Source organism: Protopterus annectens, chromosome 11.part0 (assembly GCF_019279795.1).
Source record: "Protopterus annectens isolate FY-2018-M chromosome 11.part0, PAN1.0, whole genome shotgun sequence".
Taxonomy (NCBI): Eukaryota; Metazoa; Chordata; order Ceratodontiformes; family Protopteridae; genus Protopterus; species Protopterus annectens.
In genome coordinates, this window is record NC_056745.1 from 1,161,061,730 (window position 1) to 1,161,087,992 (window position 26,263).

At 36.6% G+C, this 26,263-nt stretch overlaps 1 protein-coding gene across 4 annotated transcripts in view; it reads right to left on the minus strand.

Moving 5' to 3' along the window:
• The window catches only part of RELN (reelin), a 3,085,913-nt gene that overhangs the window by 1,625,755 nt on the left and 1,433,895 nt on the right, over positions 1-26,263 (minus strand). For all 4 annotated transcript variants that reach the window (XM_044088524.1, XM_044088525.1, XM_044088522.1 and 1 more), the window contains exon 11: positions 23,207-23,352. In XM_044088524.1, the coding sequence (XP_043944459.1) occupies positions 23,207-23,352 (146 nt within the window). The remainder of the gene's footprint in view (positions 1-23,206; positions 23,353-26,263) is intronic.

Sequence of the window (26,263 nt, forward strand, 5' to 3'; positions counted from 1 at the left end):
TCTTGCAGGTACAAAGGACAAACCTTTGTTAAGGACACTCAGTTGTCCATTATTCAATTCAAAAGAAGAAATATTAACAACTAGGCCCGAGGCATCTTTCTCAGAACATTTGGACCTAGTTCAAGCTGCCTTGTTATCTGTGGTCATTTTATACCCTGATGTTTTCTGTTTGTAGACTGTCCTCTCAAAGTCTTCTTTTTGTCTATTAGAAGTAACGGCAATTGTAGGTATAAAAAAGGTGCAGCAGAAAAAGCAGCATTAGAGTTCAACAGCTCGGTATGTGAGTTCATAGCAGAAGCAGTACATGTGCCTTCCGAATTGCTTGTTAAAGCATTGCTAGTAGATGTAGTTGCTCTCATATAACCTTCTCTGCCCTAGTGCCACAGTCAGTGGGTTGACCAATATTAGTAGGAGCTGGCCTGGAAGACTTATTACAGATAGTGTTTACAGAAACCACAGTCTCTGTCCTAACAGAGGTTGTTTGAGGCACAATCAATTCATCACTTTTAACATTTTTGTTTCATGTAAGAATATTTTTTTGTCCACTTTGACTATTTCTTGGCCAAGAGAATATTCTCCCTCACGAAAATCTGGCTGATCTCGTGTCAATTTTTTACATTTAACCAATTGTAAAGGTTTCTCATATGCAATTAAATCAGTAAACATAGCATCAATTTTATACTTATAAGTCTCTGAAGAGAGAAACGATTCAAGTTTCTCCCTTACTTTTACAATCTCCTCCAAGAGAGAGAGTCCTCCATAGAACGAGAAAAATCTATCAGCAGTTTAATATATTTAAAGCTGCATTCTAGGTTGAGTGATTGCCATTTACTCAAGAGTTCTGGATAGGTGTTTCCATAAGTAGGCATCCTTAGTACTCTTAAACCTCTGGGAATCACTTTGTGAAAGAGGCATGTTTCCAAGTGAAGTCTTTGCCACTGCATCTGTTTGCATCTGTAAATGTTATTTTCCATGTCCCTAAAAAGTGACATGAAATCAGCATAATCATTTCCTGGTGCTTCTGTAACATTGTCACAGTCGACCTCATTGCAGTCAGTAGAAAGAAGTGGATTAACTGCAACTTGAAGTATATGTCCAAGGCGATTCTGTAATCCATTGGTATTAGGTTTACCCAGATTGTAGTATAATTCAGTAATTCATTTATCTGTCATGTTCTGCTTAACAACGTTCCAGAAGCAAGCAAAATGTACAGGAAAACATTGTAGACTCGGATTAAGACTGGTTAAATACTATAAGAGCAATAGATCATTAAAACAATTGCTGTGTTATGAATCTACTAATAAGGTTTCTATGTCTGATAAATATGGTACATTTCCATGTAGAGACTACAACATGTGCAGATATATTCATAGTAGTGATTCCTATGTACAGTCAGTGAGTAAGGAGAGTTTTTGTTTTTATGCAAATTGCAGAAGTCAGAATCTAGTATATTTGTCATTCTCTGTGAAATGTAAATCCTACTATGTAGGTAAGATGAACAGATGTTTGAAAGACAGAATTAGAGAACATTTAAATGACAGCAGGAAGAATGCTGTTCATAATGCACTGTATAAACATGTTCTAGAGAATGACACCAGTCATACTTAAGTTTTAAGTTTTGGAATTATTTACAGCTAGCAATAGAAAAATTGATCTAAGGAATAAAACAAAATGTAAAGAGATGAAGTGGATTCTAGAATTACATGCAGATGGTAGGAAGGGACTCAGTGGAACTGTCCCTTTAAGACCAATTCTTAGATCACATGACTTGAAAAGGTAAATGTGTTTAAAAGATGATTTTTTTATAAGAGTCTTTAGATCTGATGAAGCGCCTGTTTAGAAAGGCACAAAGGGGCTTATCTGTGTTTTAGCCTTGGTTTTATGGTTTTATTTTCCTTCTTTGAATAAAATCCATAATTTTATACAGCAACTGTCGTGGTTGACTGATTGGATTTATTTCTGTTTTTACCTTTTCATATTTAACCAGTCTTAATCCAAGTCTACAAAGTTTTTCTTTACCATATTTAAAATGTGTCCCCATTTTGGGCCTCCATTCCCCCCTTATTTTTGGCTTTCTTGAGCTAAGAGATTGAGAAATATGATTGCATATCTAGCATCTTTCATTTTATAAGCCATTTCACTTACTATCATGTTCATTACCAGTGCAAACAATATTCCACTAATGGGACATCATTGTTTTTCACCATACCTCATGCGTATTTCTTAACTCAGCTACCCAGTCACTAACACTCTCACACTATTATTTTGATATGCTGACATAACACACTCTCCTAATTCTATTACCTCCTCCATACTTCTCCATAACTTCCCACAAAGCATCATGTCATACTGTATTAAATGCCTTGCTAATATCACCTACAATAAGTTTCACATCCTCCCTTTTACTTGTAATACCATCCACAATTCTCTCATAACCAAATAACAATAGTTGACATCTCTTCTCTTTTATACAATATATACTTTCTTCCATAATATCCCTCATCCTTCCCTCCATTACATTATCCTTTGTATTAATCTCACAGAAATTTTACAACCTGTGTTATTTAGTGTGATGGGTCTCAAATTCTTTCTTTCATTCTTCCCACATTTCTTTCATATACATTTTAGTACTCCACTACATAACCCTTCATAAACAAACTCTTTCTTCAACCATTCATTCAGTACATTTGCTAAACACTCTGTTTGCCAATGCATTATTTTCTTATACATTCCATACCCTATACCATATGTGCCTGATACTGAATCAACATTTACTTCCTTAAGTAGTTCATCCAATTCATTAATAGTAATTTCTTTTTCAAATTATTCCTTAACTTATTCTGGGATTTTTTTCCTTTCAATTTTCTCATATTTTTCATCTTTTTACTGTTATACTTATTTTCCACATGCTGTACTGCAATACTCATAATTTGAACCTGTGTTCTTTTTACCTCTCTTTTTACATTTCTAATTTTCCTCATTATGCTGATATCCTCCTTTAGTATTTTACCCAGATAAGCAGATACCTCCTCCCTTGTCCCCTGTAAAAATCTCTCTCCCTGAACAGTACTCTCTCCCCGAACAGTAATGCCTTAATTTGTTTCTTAATTTTTATATATTTTTCCATATCATAATATTCTCTTCCATTATTCTCTAAAGTGTCAAATACATTTCCATACATTTCACTTTTTCTTCCTTTTTTACATCATACTACCACTGAAAAAAACACTTTTTATACTTTTTAAATTCAATCCACCATTTAGACCAATTTTTATAAAAGTCCTTTATGGTTATATGATCCTTCCATAATTACAGTGCTTCCCAATCTTCAATGCCATCACATAATCTCTCATTTATTCTTTATTCCCTTTCTTATTTTTATATACTCCCTTTCTTCTTTCATCTCTATTCATATTGCTGAATGGTCTGAAAAACCTGTCACAACTATATCATGAACTTCTGCCCCCATATCTTCTGATAATACAAAATGATTAATTCTGGATCCAAGTAACCTCCTTCTATACATCTACTGAGTTTTATTCCACCCAGTAAATTTAGCACACTTTATGACTTCCTGTATTTTTTACATCTTTCACTTTCTTTTAACATTTTCCCTTTAAATCACAATTAAATTATCTGCAATTATAATTTTCATGTTAACACAGTCTAAGATTTGATGAAAAAGATTCTCTCTTTCCTTCCTAGTTATTTATGCATATAATGCTATAATTCTATAAACATGTTCTCTCCACCTCACATCCAGAACAGTTAGCCTTCCCATCCTTAGCAATGTTACGTCTATTTTTTTCACTGTTGTTTACACAGCACAGCCAGTCCAGAACAATGTTCACTCAATTCCTAAGTTCCATATTATATTCCCCCACACACATTTTTTTTCTCTTTGCAGTCTTTCCTCACTTGCCAGGAATCTTACATCCTCTAACAGGATAACATCTGCATCACATTTAGCACACCATTCTATATCCCATTTAGCACACCATTCTGTATCACATTTAGCACACAATTCTGCATCACATTTAGCATACCATTCTATATCACATTTATTACACCATTTTGTATCACATTTAACACACCATTCTATATCACATTTAGCACACCATTCTGTATCACATGTAACACACCATTCTATATCATATTTACCACACCATTCTATATCACATTTAGCACACCATTCTGTATCACATTTAGCACACCATTCTATATCACATTTAGCACACAATTCTGTATCACATTTAGCACACCATTCTATATCACATTTAGCACACCATTCTGTATCACATTTAGCACATCATTCTTTATCACATTTAGCACACCATTCCAGTATCACTGTGCTGCTTGCATTATTAGTAATACTGCTCATATTTACTGAAAATACTCTAAAGCTAATTATTTTCCTTCTTTTTAAGTTTAGGGGAAATATTTTTAAATTTTTGTTTTCTTAATTTTACTCTTTCCCAATCTAATATTTTCCTAGGTTTATGTACAAATAATCTTTGATCCTCAGAATCAGATTTTTTACTAGAACTTAAAAAAATATTAGAATCAATCCCCTCTCCTGACCTCTTTTCCTACATGCACTCCCTCTCATTTGTTTTCTTCTTCTGCTGTTTCTTCTTTATCTTTTGACCCTCTCCCCCAACTTCTTCTTGTGCTTCCTCATGAATGCATTCTTCCCTTTCCCCTTCTTTCTCATGATTTAATCTTCGCGCTTGGTAATCCACCCAAATGTGTCCATTTTTTACACAACCTGCATTCAGGCATATATCTTCTTGCTGTATGTCCTTTCTCTCTACACTGGTTACATTGTGCGTTGTCACACTCATTAATTAAATAAGAAAAGTCCCCACAAAAGAAACATGATTTAGGCTGGGCAGTGTATCTTAATGTCTCTCTATGACCAGCCACAAAAATAACACTTGGCAAGTGTTTCACCATGTTTTTCACATTTCAAAACATTTCCGACCTCCACCATCTACCTCATAAGTTCCATTCATCTCTAACTTTCACAACATTATCAACAGTTTCACACAGACCCTGCATGCATTTTTTATCATCATCTGCTATCTGTTCATCAGTTCTGAAATGCAAAGTAACATTTTTTTAACATTTAAGCTACTACCAGGAAACAAATAATTGTTCCATGAATAAATATCCTTCTTTTCGTTGCATAGTTCCAGAACTTTCATTATTAGTCCATCAGATTCAAATGTTAAGTCACAACAGGTCTCTTCCTAATATGTATAAAACACTGAATTTGTTGAGTTTTAAAACCCAGAACAGTTACCTAATTGTCCCATATATAACACCTTATTACAGTGTCATTTTTATTCTTATTCTCTCAGTTGTTCTCTTCTTTCTAAAAATAGTTTTTACTTACACTTTGTTGCTGTTCTCCTTTTTTGTCTGCTCTCACTGCTGCATAACATTCAAATGCTGCTTTGTCTGCTGCCAAAACATCAGATACCTTCTCAGTTTGTTGCTCTTTTCCTGTTTCACTTTCTGTCACTGCTGCATACGTTTTAACTGCTGCGTTCTCTACTGCCGCATCACCTGGATCCTTTTCCACATTACCATCCTCAGCACTTCTGAACAACTTTTCTGCCATCTCACCCCATGAAGCAGCAGAACTGTCACCTGGATCATCCTGCTCGATTATTTATAGCAGAACATCAGCAGCACACCCTTCTGATGCCAGTTCTATTATCTGCACCACTTCAACAGACTCTCTTACTTCCTTCTCCATGTGGACAGCTAAACACTGCTCATTTGTAACATCCACCACACAGGAATCTTTATTTACATTCTGAAGCTCTGGCTTGAACAAATCTTTATCAAATTCTCACTTTCCACTTCCAAACTCTCCATAGCTTTTCTAGCCTCCTCTATGCTGCCGCTTCTCTTACTCCTCTTCCTTGCTGCTGTAGGAGCCCTCCAGCAACAATTAGCAGTTCCAAAAAGTAAGAGTCCTTTATTTATATACACAAATATCTCTTATTTACAAAATATTTACATGTGACCAAATATATAAATATTAAAATTTATTTACACATATTAATATTTTCCTTTAAATTATACAAATGTTTCATCCCTGTTAGACTCCCCACTCCTTTTTCCACAATCACCATCTGATTTTACTTAATATTGTTGCCAAAGGGTCTATGTTCATGCACTGAATAACAATTTCAGTGAATGGCTTATCAGAGAATGTTGAAATCATCGAACATGCTTATCTTAGAAAAATAATTCATCGAATCGCTATAGTTGCCAACATTGTGAATTGTAATACAAACACCTTATCAACCAACATGGGGACTCCACCCCCCACACCCCCATAACTATATACACCAACTCCAAGATTGCACTACAGTAAGGAATAGGACAAATTTACAAAGGGTTTCTTTAGCTTAACTTATCCATCACAATACTTTCTGGTTGTGGCTAACTATGGCCATTCAATGAATTAGTTTTCAAAGATAAGCATGTTTGGTAATTTCAATATTTGCTGTTTAACATTCGCTTTTCAGCTGTTTACTGAAATTGTTATTCGATAAGTGAACATACACCTGTTGCCAAAATCCATTTACTATTAAACATAATTTCATTTATTCTTTTATTTCAAGTAACTCATAAAACAAAATAACTTTTTATCTATTCTTTTAACATATGCTTTACTTTTATTATTATAATATCCATATTTAACCATTTCATTGTTTATTTTATCCACTTATTTTACTTCTTTGAAAAAAAATTTTTTACATAGTTTTTCCCATAACTTTATTACTCTCTTACATTTCAAAAAATTACAGTTGTGTTAAATCTTACCATAACGGTAGATGTCCTTGCCTTAAATGCTGCAGTGTTCTTAACATATGGGATTCCCTGCCAAAGAAGCCCAAATGTCCAGCCAGTCTACGAAAGACTACTTTGTTGCTTTTAAAACGTATGCTGAACATCACCCAAACACTCCTTACAAAGCATAGGGCATAAAGGTGACATTCAGGCCTACCATAATCAAAACTGAATGCCCCAGTAGGAATACAATCCAAGAATCTCAAGAGGTAACCTGTACATCCAGGAAGACAAAAGGCTAAGGGGATAGAGGGACTGAGCAAATACACTGCAGCAGTGAAGGTGAAGGAAATCTACTGCTATGGTAAGATTTTACACAACTGCACCATGTCCTTACATTCACTGTTACAGGATTCTTAACAGATGGGGGAGTGCTAAAGCTCAAGACGAAACTTGGGAGGGGGAAGTGCAGAAGAGACCCCTAAAAAGCCATGAAGAACGGCACTAGCAAACTCAGCCCTAGCTCTAGAGATACCATCCAATTTTTAGTGCTTGGTAAAGGTATGCAGAAAAGTTCAGGTAGCTGTTTCAAGGATACAGTTAGTATCTACGCCCTTGAGAAAACCACCCAAAGAAGCCACAGCTCTAGTAGAATGAACCGTAACTAAAGAAGGAAGGCTCTTCCATGAAAAGTGTAACAAAAGGAAACAGCCTTAGAAATCCAAGAAAAAAGTAGTTTGTTTGGATACAGCAAGTACCAAAGATCCAGGATGAAAAGAAACAAATAACTGATCGGATATTTTAATAACCGTAGTCTTATCCAAATAAACCCTGAGTTGCTTATGCACGTCCAAAGTATGCAGCACCCTCTCACTGTCAGACTGCGGACAGGGGAAAAGGTAGGCAGATTAACAGACTGATTCAGTGATAGCTCATACCACCTTAGGCAAAAAAAGAAGGGCTTGTGTGCAAGGAAACCTTCTCCTCATGAAAGACCAAAAAAGGAGAACAAGTCATAAGGGCCTGCAACTCAAACACTCATTTGGTCGAAGTAAGAGCTAACAAAAGAACAGTCTTCCAGGAATAATGTAGCAAGGAAACTGAAGCAGCAGGCTCAAAAGGAACCTGAGTCAACATCTCCAAAACAAAATTAAGATCCCAGGGAGGAGGAACAGGCTTCCTGGGAGGTCTAATATTAAGGATGCCTTTAAGAATTTTTTAACCTAAAATCTAAAAGCTAAAGGAGGAGAAAAAGGCAGACACGCATTGGTAGCTGATAAGTGGGCCTTAATAGAAGACTAGGCCAAACCAGCATTGAGCAACTCACACAAATAGGAAAGAACCAAAGAAATATCCACAGTAATTGGGTCCAGGTTATGCGAGAGACACCAAATAGAAAACGCCTTCCATTTGGATAAGTAGTATTTCCTAGTAGTAGATTTCCTGGTCTCCTGCAGGATTTGCAGCACATCCTCAGAAAAAAGGTGTCTATGAGGAATCAAAATCCTATCACCCACAGTGTTAGTTGAAGAGTGGGCAGGTGGGGATGGATGAGTGATCCATTGTCTTGTGGGATTAAATCCACCCTGTGAGGTAACTTATGATGACAGCCCTTGGCTAGATACTGAAGTAGAGGGAACAATTGCTGTTGCAGCCAAAACCAACCAGATTTTGGAAGCATTCTGTTGAATCTTGAACACAACTTTTGGAATGAGATGAAGGGGAGAGAATGCATAAAGAATCACTGTGGTATTGTCTGCAAACATCTTGAGAGGCAATGGAGAGAAAAGAGGATGAAAGGTCTGAAAAGCCAGCAGAAGAGCTCTCATCTCTTTGATGTTGATGTGCTCCTTCTGCTGCTGAGGCAATCACACCCACTGTACAGTACCTTTAGGGAGCCAACTGTTGTTCCCCTTCCCACATCTGAAGCATCTGTGGACAGTTCCTGAAAGGGAAGAGGGGGATGAAATGGGATCCTTGGATTTTGAGCCAACTGCTGAATCCACCAGTGAAGTTTCTGTCTGAGCCAAGGAAGAAAAGGAACTACAAAGTCTAGAAGATGTGCTTCAGAAACCACTGAAACTTTCTCATTTGAAGTTTGGCCAGAGGGAGCATCGGAATGGTGGATGCTATGAAGCCCAGAACTCACAGAAACTCCCTGGCAGTAATGGAAGTTAAAGGAAGAAGTGTTTTAAGGAAATAAATTTGAGTTAAGGCCTTTGGAGGGGGCAGGGATGCAAGAATTGGCACCATCTGAATTTTGCAACCCATAAACACATGATCCTGAGAAGGAGTCAGAGAAGACTTTTTGAAATTGATAGTTAACTCCAGTCTCTAAAGAAGGGAAACAGCAAAATGAAGATTTTGCAAAAGGGTCTCTGGAGAGGATGCCTGAATCAACAGGTTGTCTATGTAAGGAAATATTCAGATGCCTTGAAGCCTGCAAAAAGCAATCACAGGATCAAGATATTTGGTGAACACCCATGGGGCAGTAGAAAGGCCAAAGGGCAAAGCAGAGAACTGAAGATACCAGGAAGCAACTGAGAAATGCAAAAAACGTCCTGAAATGATGATGGATCAGAATGTAGAGATAAGCATCCTTAAGATCCAGAGACACCATATAGGCCTGAGAGAGCAATAGAGGAAACAGAATCTAAAGGGACAACATCCGAAAGGAAGGCACTTTTAGAAAAGTGTTTAGATGAGAGAGGTCTAGAATAGGTCTGCAAGTACCCTCTTTTCTGGGCACTAGAAACAGTTTGGAGTAGAACCCTTTCCTCCTTTGACACAGACACCTCTTGAATAGTACCCCGAGTGAAGAGAGTTTGGAGAACCCCTGGGAAAATGGGAAGTTGTTCCTGAGGAGGCTAAGGAATTCTCATAAAAGGAGGAAGGAATTTCCACATCATGAAGTACCCCTGACAAATAATCGACAGAACCCAAGAATCCTGAGTGATCTGAATCCAAACAGGAAGAGGAAGAGAAAAGTGCAGAGAAAGAGGAATGTTGCTGTGAAGAGATGTATAGTCAAACAGCACCTGGTTTGTCCAGAAAGGAAAGCTTTGGAGTCTCTGAAAACTGAGTAGCCCATTTGCCACTCTTCTACGTTTAGTAAAAGGGCAGGATTGCCTACAAACAAAGGAAGGCTTAGTGGGCTAGTTTCTCTGAAATTTAGGCACAGGAGAAACAAACACCTGTTTAAGGTCCTGTATGGCCTTACCTTTATCCTAAAGGGACTTAAACCAGCAGCAGCTTCCCCAAACAAAAGTTTAGAATCCAGAGCAGCATCCATCCAGTTAGCTTTAATATCATCAAGTAGAGGCTGAAGTCTAAGCCAAGAATACCGTCTCATCACTGAATGAAAAACAGCATCCCTAGAAGAAGCATCTGCTGTATCATAACTTAATTTTATAGAATGACGAATACCTTGAGAAGAAGTCCCTAGCAAGGAAAGAACAGAAGTTTTAGCTTCCGAGTCTGGAAAATCAGAAATAAGTTGACAGGCCTGAGAAAGAAGACTCAACACATACCTAGATGGGTCTAATAATTAATATTCCTAAAAGCTAAGGTAGCAGAAGTGTAAACCTTCTTACCCAACCTTTCCATAGTTCTGATATCCTTGTCAGAAATTGATAACTTTAGCGAAGGAAGCAATTGAGATGGTTTACCAGAGGCTACAGACATGACAGAAGGGTCAGCAGCAGGACACTTATATAGGAAAGAACAGTCCTCAAGCATGCAATAAAACCTGTCAGGCTTCTTGGAAGCAGGGGCAGACAATCACATCTTATGGATATCAGAGACCTGAGTGCAATCCCACTTAAAAAAAAAACATCATCCTAGAGAGTGTGTCCCCAAAGGAGATTTCCTCAAAAGGAACATCAGGACTAATAGATTCCTCCTCCTCTGACCCATAGTCTAAAGGAGAAGGAATTTGAGTAGAATAAGTCAGGGATTCATTATCCAAATCTGAGTCATCCTCAGAAGAATGGGGAGTAGAGGACCAAGGAGGAGCAGGGACCAAAACCCCTAGAGGAGGCTTTAAGGAATTAAAGCAGTAAATAGCCACTGAGTAACGGCCTGCCACTCATTTTGTGGATCCTTAGGAGCAGAATAAGCATGTTTAATTTATTGTTTCTTTTTTAAGGGTACGTCCGCTCCAAAAAACTGAGAATGCTCAGACCCATGACAACAGTCAGGAACTGTAGTAGGAACTTCTTCCCCAATCAAAAACTGAGAAACTCCCCTAGGCCCCTCGGAAAAAACCAAACATGGTTCCCCCTGAATATCCAGGATGGACACCTGCAAAGCCTCTTCAGATGTGTTGCCAGCTGTACCCTCACCAGCCTCCACCACAGTCGCGACAGAGAAATCTGACAACACAGATGGGTTAGCCTCCGGGTTTGTAATGACCTCTGAACAGCAGAAGATTCCAGTTGTACCTTTTTCAATTTCTTCTTCCCTAACAGCTGATCCTCAGGGTGGGAGATGCCTTCCATTTTATCTTTATCGAGAAGCTTAAGATGCTGGTTCTCAAGATACAAGGAAAGGTAAGAAAGTCTACTGCGAAGAGTTTTCGAAATGAATGCCTGGCAAATAAAACAAGACGTATGGTCATGAGACGCTCCTAGACAAAACAGATACTTATTGTGGTGTTTTTTATGGGGAATCTGTCTCCCACACTGGCATTTACCTTTCTTGGATAACATTAACCCCAAGGAGCATAAAAAAGTAAGAAGAAACAAAATACCCAACAGGCCACTTATCTGCAACTGCAATAGAAGTCAGAAAACAGGCATAGGTAGTCACTGGAAAACAAAAATGCATTAAACTTGAAGAAAACAGATGCAGTTAAACAGACTGACAGTAAAAAGATACATTCAGACTGGTGACAAAGAAGTTCTGATTATGTTAAGTCTGATCACCTTTATGCCCTACGCTACACAAGGAGTGTTTGGGTGATGTTCGGAGTACCTTTTAAAAGCAACAAGTAGTCTTTGGTAGACTGGCCGGATGTTCAGGCTTCCATGGCAGGGAATCTCATTTGTTAAAAATACTGCAGCAGTGAAGGTAAGGGAATCATATATTTCATTGTTTCTTATTCTTGACAATGTAAACATATTCTATCACTTTTCTTTCTATATGGCATATTCCCTTTTGCTGGTAATTTATCTATTAGCAGTCTCCACAAAAAACTCTTAATATTCTACTTTCTGACTACATTTCCTCCTTATTTTTACAGCTTTTTTTCATGTTAGATTTTCTTGTGACTTTACAAAGTAATGATTTATCATTACATTCTTATACCATACTTTTCTGTCTTTTTCTATATCATCAATTATTTTCAATAAAAATATTTTTCTTGGTAACATATTATTGCTTCATCTATACACACCTTTTCTCTTTTACTTTTTTTAACCATACCCTAACATTTATCATACTTATATTTATACTGTTTTACTACTACTCTCTCATCTTTTTTCATTTATCTACTTTAACTCTTTAACCTCCTTCTTTATTTACATACAAAACTCCTCTTTTTACTGGGTTTAATCTAGAACCCTGTATAAATGAAAAAAAAAATATCTGCAAAAATTCCTTTTCAAATACTGCTGGCAGCATAAATGCACTTGTTAAATATGCTGTTTTCCCCATCAGCACTGAATTTATCAAATAAGCCATTTTATGAATGATAATTTAAATGTTCCCCAGAGAAGACAGGTTTGTTTTATTTCTTCTATTGTTTTTCCTATTCAATTCGACTTACATTTTTATTCTCAAATTTTATACCCAACTCAGAACTTTCATTTGTTGTAAAATATATCACCCTAGCTTCACTACATCACCTAAACCTTTACTGTTCTCTTTATTTAAAGTCATCACTTTTACCTCTAGATACTCATTTGTGCAAATTATTTATTTTATCCACATTTTGTTTGTAATTATTATAATGTCATCTGCATAAGTTAACGAAACTTAAATTCTTAACCTTTCAGGTGTTATATACCCTGCCTCTTTTATTTTGTAATTTATTTCACATACTATCACATTCATAACTAATACAAAGAGTATACTGGTCATTGGATATCCCTAGATTATAGCACTCTTCATATGCATGAATAAAAGAAACAGCCAAGCAGAATAAACTACGAACAAAGCCAACTCTGCTATGTACAGCACCCCATCACACTGCAGATCAACCAAGGAACCAGCCAGTCATGGACTGAAATAAATGTATAAAGAGTTTATTTCCAACAAAAGAGATTGAGTGCTTCTGTCCTTTCTTTCATATGCACCTCTTGGCTTAACCAGACATTTACAAGTATTTCACTTCATTATTACTGCATGCTGACATACATAATTTTTTAACTTTCTACTTATATTTTATTCTTTCTTTACCCATAAGATTTTATGTCCCTTCATAATATCATCCACAACATATCTAACTATCATTAATAATTTTTGACAACACTTCCCCTTTATACTATATATATTTTCTTCCATAATATTTTCAATTTTAGTTTAAAATCTCTTTTGTATTATTTTCGTAATGATCTGATAATTAAGCAATAACCGATGACGTGGTGTGGTATATTGAAGATTTACCCACGGTAGATGTGGTTTAGTCACGAGGGCGAAGCCTGATTGATTAAATAAAGCCAACTGTGGGTAAATTTCAATATACCACAACCACGGAGTCGGTTATTGCTATTATACAATGACATTATTTAAGAAAGAGATACTTACTTTTCTTAAATAATGTCTTTGTATAATGGTGGATTACTGTTCTTCTGCCAGTTGTGGTATACTGCTTCTTTGTTTTGATGTACTGCGCATGCATATGGGACTTGCGTTCCCATGCATACCCAGTACATCAATGCTTTGAAACGGAAGCAATGGAGAAAAGAAAGTCTCCGTTGCTCCATTTTTCTTTTTTTTTTTTATATGTTAAAAAAAAAGGTTTTGAGCACTTTATACCAATGGAAAAAAGTCCGGGCGACCGTACCTTTTTCCGTTGGTATATTGTGAGATTTACAATAGGCACTCTAGCCAATCAGCGTGCACGTTTTGGAATATTAATGGGGGTCATTGTATAATCATTATTATTCAATACTATCAGTCTCCAGTTTTTTAATTGTCTTCTATCTTCCTTCTTCAATATGAATTTAAGTATTCCACTAACTAATTCTTTAAACATAAAATTTTCATTTAACCATTCATTCAAAATCTTTACAAAATATATATATTTTTTGCCAGTCCCTTAACTGTTTATACATTTCATATCCTGTTCCACCTGGGCCTGCAGCTCAATCTATATGTACTTGTCCTAATACTATCTAGCTCATTTAAAGAAATCTTCTTCTTCAACTCTTTACTTTGTTTTTCTGTTAACTTCCCTGATGTCCTAGTCAGATTTGCACAAATCAGTAAAAATACCACCTTAGGTCTCCCCTGTGAAGAACCTACTAGCACAATTGGACTAACCCAGTCAACAAAGGATATATAAGCAAAATCAAATCAAAAAACTTCACCAAGGTAAACTATACCCTCCTAGGTAAAGGAATAAATGCAGTCTAAGCCATACCCCAAGCTAAAAGTGGTAACTACACAGAACCTTACACTAAACCCTGTACAATCACTTGCATAAGTGTATAAACTTGGCTGTACCAGATAGAATCAAAGCCAGAGCCCCAAGTAAAATCAAGCTGTCATGGTGGACTTCCAGCATCAACAAACTCTACAATAAATGCAAAAAAGTTGCTGTCCAAGAAAACAAATACAAGGACCCAACATGGGAAAAGCACCCTCTTCAGCCTTAACAGGCAAATAAGACAACTTGTCAAATCTTCCAAAGATCTCCTTTGAAAGAAACCTAGCAAGTACTGCCAAGGATAACCATAAGGCCTTTTGCAGCTATGTACGTAACCTAAAGGGTAGGACTCAAGTATGTGCAGAACTAGTGGCCAACGGTATCACACACACTGAACCCACAGAGATAGCTAACCTGCTAGTGGATAGGTTTGGCAAAAAAAAATCACTCCCTTATCCCCTCCTAACTTACAATAAACCATCCCCCAAACTTCCACCCCATGTGACATATCTGAAGAGCAGTTCCTCAAAGCCCTGTCCAAGGCAAAGAACATGGCCTCTATGGGACCAGATGACATCCAAGGCTGTCTTCTAAACAGGCTAAAACATGAACTAGCATCACCACTAAGTACCCTTTTCAATCATAGCCTAACCACAGGCTTTGTTCCTGCGGTATGGAGAACAGCTACAGTATTCCCCTCCAAAAATTTGGCCTAGCAACATACCTGGGGAATTACAGACCCATAAGCCTGATAAGCCTCATTTGTAAGGCCATGGAACATATCATTATGGACCTCATAAATAAATACATAGGTGACCTCCAAACCCTGGATCCTACCCAATTTGGCTTTGTGAAGGGCAGATCTGCTGGTTAAATCTGGTGGATTTCTTTGAAAGTGTGACCAAGGCCATTGATGAGGACAAATCTGAGCATACAGCATACTTCAACTTGGCAACTGCTTTTGACATAGTCCCACATTCAGGCATTACTAATAAGCTTAGCAAACTGAATGTAAACCCCTTCACTGTAAGATGGATTGCCAACTGGCTCACAAACCAGACACACACTATCAAAGTAGGTGACTCCACATCAACCAGCAGACCTGTTACCAGCAGGGTGCCACAGGGGTCATTGCTGGGCCCTCTACTGTTTGGTACATACTTCTCAGAAGTTCAAGTAAAAACTAAAGAGTTGTGGCTTACCAAGTTCGCAGATGACTGCAAGAGGAACCTAGACGAGTGGTTGGCACTGTAAATTCTTACCAGGGATAGTGCCCATAAGCCTCCTGGGCATGGGCAGTCATCACTAAATGCAATATTGGGTATTGACTAGTACTTCTGCAGTATTACAGTGGGTTGAAATAGCTAAGCTTAAAATGACCTTTGGGTCAATAGCCTAGTAATGATTCTATGATAAACATGCTAAGATACAATTCACTGTTTAGAAACTTAGCTGAGAAAGAGTAAACTTGTCTATGACTAACTGTTGCATTTTTCTGGCAAACCACATCTCAGATATTGCAAACCTTCCAAATAAAGGTAAAAGTTTTCCTCATAATAATATAAATGCATTTGTTTTAGGTGTCGTGGTTAAACATGGAATTCAATATTTCATGTCCTACATTCTTTGCTGTATTACCCTACTTATTAAATAACCAGGAGATGATAAGAAACACTACTCTGTATATAACTTTGTATATATTGGCTCTTGTTATTTAATACTTTTTCTTTATAACTGTTTACATATCTGTGCTTAATAACACAACCACAGCGTGTGACCATGTAGCAAAATTAAAACACTGAAAACAAGTAAATGTTCACGTAGTGTAAACTAGGCTCTCCAGGAAATAGAAAACAAAGCAGTTGCTAGTATAAAAAATACCACCAATGAAAATTTTCAAATAAATATATTTCCAAGTCACCATAAAAAGCAAAAAACAGTTTAGAGCTTTCATCCCTTCAAACATGGGACTTCATCAGAACCATTAAGTTACATCATTCAAACCTTTATATAATTTATTTGAATAGTCATGTGATGACAAAATAATTAAGAATTAAAAAGACAGCCTCTAAAGCCTTTTTAAAAACTGTGCTCAGTATACTTGGCAAACAGTGTTCACTTTTTAAAAAACAATAAACATGTATCTACATTAGTCATCCAAACAAAAAAAAAGAAATAAAAATACAATGAAGCTGTCCTTAAATAAATTTAGTTAAAATAGTATTTATAAATCAGCTGCCCTGATTTTTAAAATAGGTGTGATTGAAGTGAATTCATTTCCCTCTGGTTTCGATGCTGCATTTAGTCTGAGTTGCCAGATTAATTCCCTTTTCTCACTGTCTGCCTTTGTTGCACTGTATGTGCTAGAGGTTAGCAGTATGATCAGTGAAGTCGATGGCTCTAGCAGTTATAGGCAGTCATTTGGATTTTTCTACAGAGACACAGTGATGCTCTTTGGGCCCACCCAGAGTTATAAACCTATAGATCTTCTTTTGAAGTCACTTGCAAGGTGTGGGTGTTCTTTGCAGACTTCAGAGAAAACAGTGGTGGACAGTATTCTATTTTGGGCATTATCATTTGTTATGATATGACTTTCCTAGATTCTCTTGGGACAGGAGTGAAGTTATACATTAACCTAAGTTGATTGAGTTATACTTCTGTGAAGTTTCATGCATGTGAAGCAAAGGTGAGTGCTGGTCAAAAGTTACACCAAGGTACCTCTGTTCAGTGACTTTAGGCAGCAGGCTGTCATGAGGGTTGTTACTGTTTAATGTGGGATTGGATTTACATTTTTGGTGTGCCCCAAATAGTACAGAAGTCAGATTTTACAGTTTAATGCAAACTGCATGTCAGATGCTGGTTCCCTAGTAATTTGAAGTCTTATTGTAGCTTTTTTTGTAATTTATGTGACTTATCTGAGTGTAACATCCTCTCTGTAACATCTACAGTTAAGGGTTGGTACAGCAAAAGGTAGTTTGCTAATGAGTGCTGATATGAGTGATGCTCCCAAAACTGAACCTTGAGGTACTTCTGCTGAAAAAGTTCCATTGCTGGGTACATTAGGACCATATACAATTGTAAAAGTTGTATTAGTTAAGTATGAAGTGAACCAACATAGTACAATGTCACATATACCAAATTTGGATAGTGTTTAATCAGAAGGGTGTGGATAACAGATAAAATAACACATTTTAAATTAATGAAGACAACACCATTAGCTGCATTTATTCATAGCCTCAAAGATAAAGTTAGTCCCAGTGAACAGTGTGGTTTGTGTACTATGTTTACTGAGAAAACCATTCTGTCTTTTAAGAGGTCATATTTCAAGATATATTCTATTAGTTGTAGATACAAAAGTTTTTCCATTACCTTAACTAAAGGACAAAGAATTGAGATTGCCTCCAATCAGAAGGTTGCTTAGGGTTTTTAACTTTGGGAATTGGGACTATGGTAGTGTGTTTCCAGGAGTAAGGAATTATTCTTGTTAGATGTGTAAAAGTAATGTATTGAGGTGGCTTACAGATGGGTTTTGCAGCCATTTGGATAAACTATGCATGAAGTGCTGAGTGTTTTACTTACCTGTGTCTATAGTTTCATGTTCTCTCAATACCTGTTTAGAGGATATAACCTTGAAGTAGAATGGAGGGAGATCACAAACGGAATATAGTGTGTGCATTAGTGGTACTTCTAACCTGTGGGTTTCGTAAATTGTGAGACATGAAAACAGTGAATATAACTGACTTTTCATTATTAAACAATTATTTAAGAAGGAAGGTCAGATATAAGTGGCTTTATATTATGAAGCAGTTATGTAAGAATATTGCTCCGTCTGTTTGAGGTGGGTTGGAGACCATTTGGCATTGATTTCAAGATCCTTCAGAAGTATTTGAGGGAGTCTATGCCTTATGTAAGTTCTTTTGGATGCATTAGTAGCAAAGCATGCATGCTATTTAAGGCTGCAAAATCTAGTTTTTTGTTAGTTTTTTGTTAGTACTAGATGGTTCTGCTTTCTGTAGTTTCCAGGAATCATCACATTGTTTTAAGAGTTCACAGATGTTGGAAATAAGCCAGCACATGCTCAACCTTTTTCTTACTTTTCTTATGGAAAAAGTCTGTTTTGTATTGCTGTAAGATTGTTTAGTAGCATAGCAAGTGCTACAAACTGAGTCACTGTCACTGTAAATTACACCCCCGTTGATTGACTGAAGTGCTGTGCTTATATTCTGGTGTGAATGGTCTGAGAAAAGTACAGTGGTTAATTATCTGTGATATGGTTTTTGATGATCTGAATGATCAGTGGACAAGGGAGCCTGCAGGGTTTTTGCAAGGGGGTGCAAACCCAAACACCAGAGCTCCAGGGTATATCTGTTTACTTGTGGATAACCAAGAAAACTATATACCATGGTTAACTGTAAAGTAATTAGATTTTACATACCATTGCTCATTTCTTGGCTAAATGAGTATACAGTTGCCAGCAACATCAAAGCTTTCCATAAGGCATCTCCTGCAGCTCTTTGCTTAATTTCTGCCACCTGCAGCTTAAATAACAGTGTCCACAGTGGGTGGGGTGCATGTGCTGTTTTCTTACACAGTGCAGGGTGCCTAGGCAACCACGCAAGCAGGTGGGACATTGTAAATTATAGCAAAGCCATTCCCCCAGTTGTTGCAAAGTAACACAAGAAATATTAATAAAAAAATTATTTAATAAATCAGTTAAAACTGAGCAACAAGCATTGTGGATGTCTTAGTGCACATACTGATTCCTTCATGTCAAGGTAAGCCACAACTCCAATGAAATACAAAGCATTATAATGTTATGGTAGGTTGTAAGCCAGGTAACTTCATGGTTGAGATCCTTCCTGAAGCAAATTCTGGCTCTAAATGTGGCTGACATCTCCGGTGGTATGAATGAAGTGTAAACAGTTAAAATACTCCTTGTCATATCTGAAAATGTTAACTGTATGCTACAGTCGAAGTGTGCTCTGTGTGTCTGTGATTGAGAAGCAGAGCTTGATTATGGTCAAATGAGGGCCTAGAGAGGTTAATGGATCTGGGCCCCCCCCATACACAGCCCTCCCCCCTGCAGCCGTTTCAGTGTCCCATTACTTGGCTATTTCTCCCCAGTTACCATAATCATTGTAATGTGCATACTGTTTTCTGCTTTACTTCTATAATGATTATTTGGATGGCAAACTAACAACAGGTTCATAGTTCTTAGGCATCTTATCCAAAGGAGGACATACTCAGGACTGCAGCACCCCCCCCCTTAAAGTATTAGCAAGCCATCTACATGCTTTGGAATTAAAACCCACAACCTTCTGCATCAAAAGCAAGTAAACTACCTGTTGCCTGTTGTGCTACTAACAATGGTTTTAAATTATTTTAACACAATAGTAATACCATTTGCTAAACAAAACAGTCACACATTGTAAACAGACTTAGCATGAGCAACAATAAACTTCTCCTCCCTTGATGCTCACAATTCCTTGAACATGCACTTGACAACAACTTAAAACTCATTTTTTAACAGCTTGGTGGTTGGGGTAGATGATTCAGACTCTTGTTTCCTGTAATCAAGGTACAGGGTTTGAGCCTGAGCAAATTAACCACTTGCTATCTCTAATCTGGACATTTTACACACACACACACACACACACACACACACACACACACACACACACACACACACACACACACCTCTTTCCCTTACCTGCCAGCACTGACTAACTGTAAGGCAGCCTTTAATTCAATATCAGTAATGGCCATGTCCAATCAATCTCTAACATCAGCACTAAACTGGGGAAGGAAAATCTAATGCAAGAACCACGACCTACATAATGCAGCCATATACTCATGCACTACATGTAGCATATTAGTCTTGTTCTGTATCTTTCAAGCCCCCAAACTCATTTCCATCATGCTAAATACATTTACCAGATAATGATGTATCCATCTCCTTTTTACCTCAAAGAAAAAGAGGTTGCCTGGTCAACACCCACATTCTTTTCTCATTCAATACACAATTTCAGATTTCTGGTTGTAGTACTCCCCTTCAGAACAGATGAAATTACTTATTAGTACTGTCCTCGTCAGTTCAACCAAAGTCTCAATAATTCCAGAATTTAAAAATTCACACTTTTAAACATTTTAAAGTTTTGATCTTAGATAAAATAAAAAATGATCCCAGGGGTGGCAATTGGAAAAACTTGCTTGAAGAAAAAGAACGTTGTTTGCAATTAAGATTAAAATCATTGACACCCCTGGCCTGAATGATGCTTTTATGTATCTGTAGTGTTTTACAAAGGCTATGGGAAAAACTGTGAAGGGGAGGGGTGTATGGTAACAGGGGAATGCTTTTATTATTGGAAGATTATGAATTAAATGTGAGTTGACTGGCTGAATTTTAATTGACTATGAGTTTATAAGCTAGTGAGTATGTTTTAAATCTGTTCTGATGAAGTCCAGGAAGAACAAAAGCACTTCCATACAATAAAGTGGTGCCTGTGGATTTCATGAATTTTGTGTGAATTATACATAAAATCTACATATCTGAGGAATTTCAAAAGTGCAAATCATGCTCAACATTTTATCAAACATAAACTTCTCAGAAATGGCAGAAGTACAAATATTAAGTTTAATAAATTATATTCTAATTTATAAGGTATGATCAACCATAAATTACATATCACCAGGTATTTAATCAAAAGCAAATGAACAAAGTGTACAGTTTTATTAAACCTTTATTTAGAATTTGCACCACACTTCATATGACCATGTAATTCCCTTCTGTTAGTAGGAGGTGTACCTTGATCCAAGTGCCAAGCATTTTTTTACATAAAAACAAACTTGCACATTGAATATTATGGTAGTTTCCCAGTGGCCGTGCTTGATGTATAATATAACTGCAGATCTTAAAGCAACAATGCAGACTGATAGCCTTTGTGAAGATATTTTAATAATACATAATGATTCTCTGATAACTCTTTGGGTGTGCACTAATCTGAACCAGCTTATGTACTGGGCAAATATTAACATCTGCTTGATTTACGTAAAGTTAGGCAATTTAGTCTACAGTCATGGGTATCATCCTTTTCAGATAAACACAGAAATACAATTAAATTTGCTCAGAATAGATCTGCTAATGCATAAGAGTTGTATTTAATGATTACTGCTACCATCCAAGTACATCTCACATTTTCATGTATTAACTACACTGCAATGAGTTGCTCAAAGATAATCTGACATTGTAAAGCCTAAATTTTCAGCTACATTATTTTTCCAATAGTAAAATGTTTTCTGATAATGTCTAAGTTATAACAGCATTAGCCTCACTTAGCAATTTGATCAAAGAAAAATAAATGTATTTAGCCTCATTGCAAGTATCCTGAAAATTACACAGATGTGTCAAGAAATGTAATAATGATTCCTGCCCATAGTAACTAAGGTACTATAGAATCCACTGAATATTTTCAATATTACAAATGCAAGTAAGAGACCATTTTTAACTCAAGCCCAGAAATGACACTAAATGTGGGAGTTGTTCGAATACTGTTTGCAAAATGTTACAGTTTCTGTAGATCTAATATCATCAAATTTTATGTTATACTCAGTGACACACTATGGCATATTTACTTCCTTATTCAATTGCTTCTGTACTTCTGACACCTGGGAACTGTCATATCAACAAAATAATGTTACATAGCATGTACAGAAGACAGCATGACACATTTCTCATAAAAAAGAATGTATGCTTTCTTTAAGGCAAAGTAAAACCTGCAGAAAATGCATTTTAAATCATTATAATGTGGTTTGCTTGATGTCACTACTAAAATAACTCCTATAGTGACTCCAGCAAGCCAATACAGTGATCTAGGTGTTATTTGTGGACAATTGGACTTTGTTTAAAGAAACAAATTGAGTGGATTCCAGAATGCTATCACACTGTCAAAATGCATAAACTCGTATGTATGTGAAGAGTGCCCTATAGTTACAGAATTACTTAAATGGGTAAGCTAACTGGACCTCAAACCTTTTTAGACATGACTTATGCCACAGCGGGTAAGGGAAAATACAATAAAAATACACTAGCTCACCCAGAGAAAAATGACATAGATACAGGAAGAATATACTGACTTCACTTACGCAATGACTGGAACTCAGGATTGAACATTGAACCCTAGAGGTGTAAGTCAGGCATCTTACCCCTGTGCCAGAATGGTGCTATGAGTAATCCCACTAGAATGGGGATATCTCTTTTACAAGGGTGACTAAAAAAACGGCAAGACTTTTTATATAGCTAAAAAGTGCGCGCGCACACACACACACACACACACACACACACACACACACACACACACGCGCGCGCACGCGTGTGTGTGTGTGTGTGTGGAGTGGTAGCCACTGGGAGTCTAAACACTGTAACTGTTATCCATAGAAAATGAAACTGCTACTAAAAGGGATACTGCTACTGCTACCCTCTGAAAAACAAAACTGTGATTAACAGGAATACGCACTGCAGTATCTCAGAGTATCCCCTTCCCCAATATGTATTGTATAATGATCTTGGAGTAGCATATTTAAGGCCAAAAACTTTGGGAATCTATTCACTCTCATTTTAATTAAACATCTCCCAACCCAAAATTCCATTCATAACTAAAAACTCTTCTTCAGGAGGAAGTCTAAATTCCAGTTTCATACTTCCAGTCACATTACCTAACTTGACCGCAGTCTCTCCTAGCCTACATTTGTGGATTAGTTTGGGACACAAAACATAACTCCCGAGAACTAGCGTTATCATGTACTTACCCTACAGGCTGAGTTTCAAACTCTTCTGCCCATTGTTCCTGGATATCCTCACTCGAAAGATCAACATCTCGAGACGTGACAAAACTGAACTCACTGCCTTCAGTACCATGGAAGTAAATGGCATTGCCATCAGACTGACAGCTATGCTGTAAAGAAAGCAGAGCACAATGACATATTAAACCCTTTTCAAAAACTCAAGTACGTCGTATAAACATCTTATGTTTAATCATCAAGTATCAAAGAAATCATGGACACTAAAGCACCATTAACAAAATTAACTATTTTCTAATTTATAAAATTATGGTCAAGCAGTACGTTACTGTTTATTTCTTAGTCTGCTATTTCAGATGACCAAGTTGTCACACTGGTATAATATTGTTTATTTTATTTAAAGTGAGACCGAGAATTGCATCAAAACTCAATAGTACATAAAGCCGCAACATAGGAAATGTAAATGCATACAATTATTATGAACGACAACTGATCTCAAATGCCTAGTAAGTATTGAAAAATAATAATAATAATTTTTTAAAGCATTATTTGTGTAAATTAATAGATAAGAGCATGCATACGATGTGTTTACATATTTCACATCATATAATTGCATTAGTTATTACTCAGCATCACAGACTATGGTACATCAATACTGATAGTGATGTGTATGTAACGTCTCACATTTAAAAGACTTATCTGTCCTCTATTTAAGCAATAACAAATACAATTGATATACTATTTAAGAATGGAACAGTTAGTATCATAGCTTAGTGGCACAGTCAGCATTAGTGTATAAGTTGCAAAAATATCTGCTTGCTAATAAGAAAACTTAAAGCAGAACTTAAGCTCTCCAGTGTTAGGATGATAAGACTATAATCATTTCAAAATATTTCATTTTTCCCTAGAACATTCAAAAGAAATGAGCCTTTCTTCAGCTATGGCTTTGAAAATGTCTAATCCAGTAATGCCAGCCGTCAGTGAAACAAAATATTTAGTTAATCTGTGGGCTTTTTAATGTGATGGCAGCATTCAAGTGTTTGGGATGTCTGCCTCACATTTCTAAGGTTTGGATTTCACTTCTGAGCTCTGTGTGCTTTACATGCTCTCCTTATCTCTTTGTGGGTTTTCTTTTAAAACGAGGCAGTTGATCAGGTGCTGTAAACTGTATTTTCATAGTCTTTAGACGTGCCTTTGTAACGCAGGTAATGGCTGAAGAATATACACAAAGGGTCATTTTTATTAGCTGACAAAGAAATAAATATACTTAAAATGTTATGATCAAATAGAATGAAAACAGATGAGTAAGCAGAAGTTTTCATCCCACTTACAATTCTCAGCAGCAGCTATTAAAATAATAAATCTAATTTTTCATGAGTTAAAATTCTAGGAATCATACTCATGATTATCTGGTGTAATTTTTATTCATTATTGCAACTTCATAATAATTTTCATATGCTTATAAACAATCAGATCAAATGTAGATCTGGATGCACAACATTGAATACAGGAAACAACTACATAACAAGTTATATGTATAAGAAAACAAAATTCTATGTGTAGTGAGTTGGATGTAGGTTTTGCAGTTTCAGCATCTTCAGTTAATTCTGCCAGCCCTGCCTTTGATGCTGTTAAGATTAAAAGACTGTAGGTTTTTATCCCAATATTAAGTACTAGAATTCATATTTCAGTACTGAGACTGTAGCACAGTATGAGTGTTGCTGTATTGGTGGTAACCACAGGAGGATATAAAAGATCCCATACTACTTATTTAAAAATAACTAATAAACAGACACACAACAAGCTAGCAAAAACAAGAAAATACAGTAACACTGAATTACTCATACTTCACAAAATCTAAAATTTCAAGTTCAGAATGCTTCATTGTGAACAATATAAAACCATACCTCCTCACTAATATTTGACCACAAAATATACATTGGTATCTTTACCCATTTTCCTCCACAGGTTTAGAATTGTGCCCTTAGCATGCCATATATCTATAGCCAGAGCTCTGTACGACAGTTTTCTTCATCAAAATTGAATTAAAAAGTTTTCCAAAATTCTGTTCTAATGCAATACTATCTATGTGTATATATAGATATATATATATATAGATATATACACACACATACACACACACACGTATCACACATACACATAATATGGCCAGTTCCAAATATAAACGGTATATGTGGCTGAATTAAAATTTGTATGAGTACTTTTAAGTCAGTTTTTTTGTGGTGCCCATGGACCTCATAATTACCAGTCTGGTCACCAGTATCCAATGTCGATGCCAGGTGTACCAGCTACTCTCCATTCCCTCCTAACTTACTCTGTTATTCCTTGGTCTGGTCATGGATCTTGAGGGTGCCATGGAGCTCATCTCATCTGTGCTTCCATCTGAGGGGGATTTTCTTTTTTTTTTTTTTTAGATCGACCCATTCCCCACCCCTCAGGCTTGTTGATTATATCTGAGGGCAACTACCCTCTTTTGGACTATGTTTCCCCTTACCCTCCTACCATGACCCATCCCCTTTCACTGAAGCACCATCAGTAGCCCTAACTGCTATTCGAATCTGGGCCACCTGGGCACCTTCAATCCAGTTTTATACTGCTAGGAAAAGTACTGCTTGAAAACAGTCTTTGTTAGTTGCCCTATCCAGATTCCTCTGGAAGGAGCAATTCTTTTTTTTTTCCTTCAAAATCTTCCTTCAGTTGATTTTTTCTTCCAGCTTCACTGTTTTCAAAATCACCTCCCCTCTGAGCAAGAGGAAATGCTCTCGGACTGGACCTCTCTCAGTCCTCTTTTTAAAGTACATTCAATATCTTTCTTTCTTTTCTTAAAGAAACAGATAAAAAAATAATAAAAAGTACTTCATTTAAAGAAGTGTCACTCTCTTTACAATGAATTATTTATAACATTGTTATAAACATTATTTGCACATTCTCACATCACTTGAACTCTTCTAGTTGCTTAAAACCATCATGCTATGCTACACCTGGACACCCTCAGCTTGAAACCATTGGTTTCATTACTACTGGATTGGCTGTGTGCCCGAGACA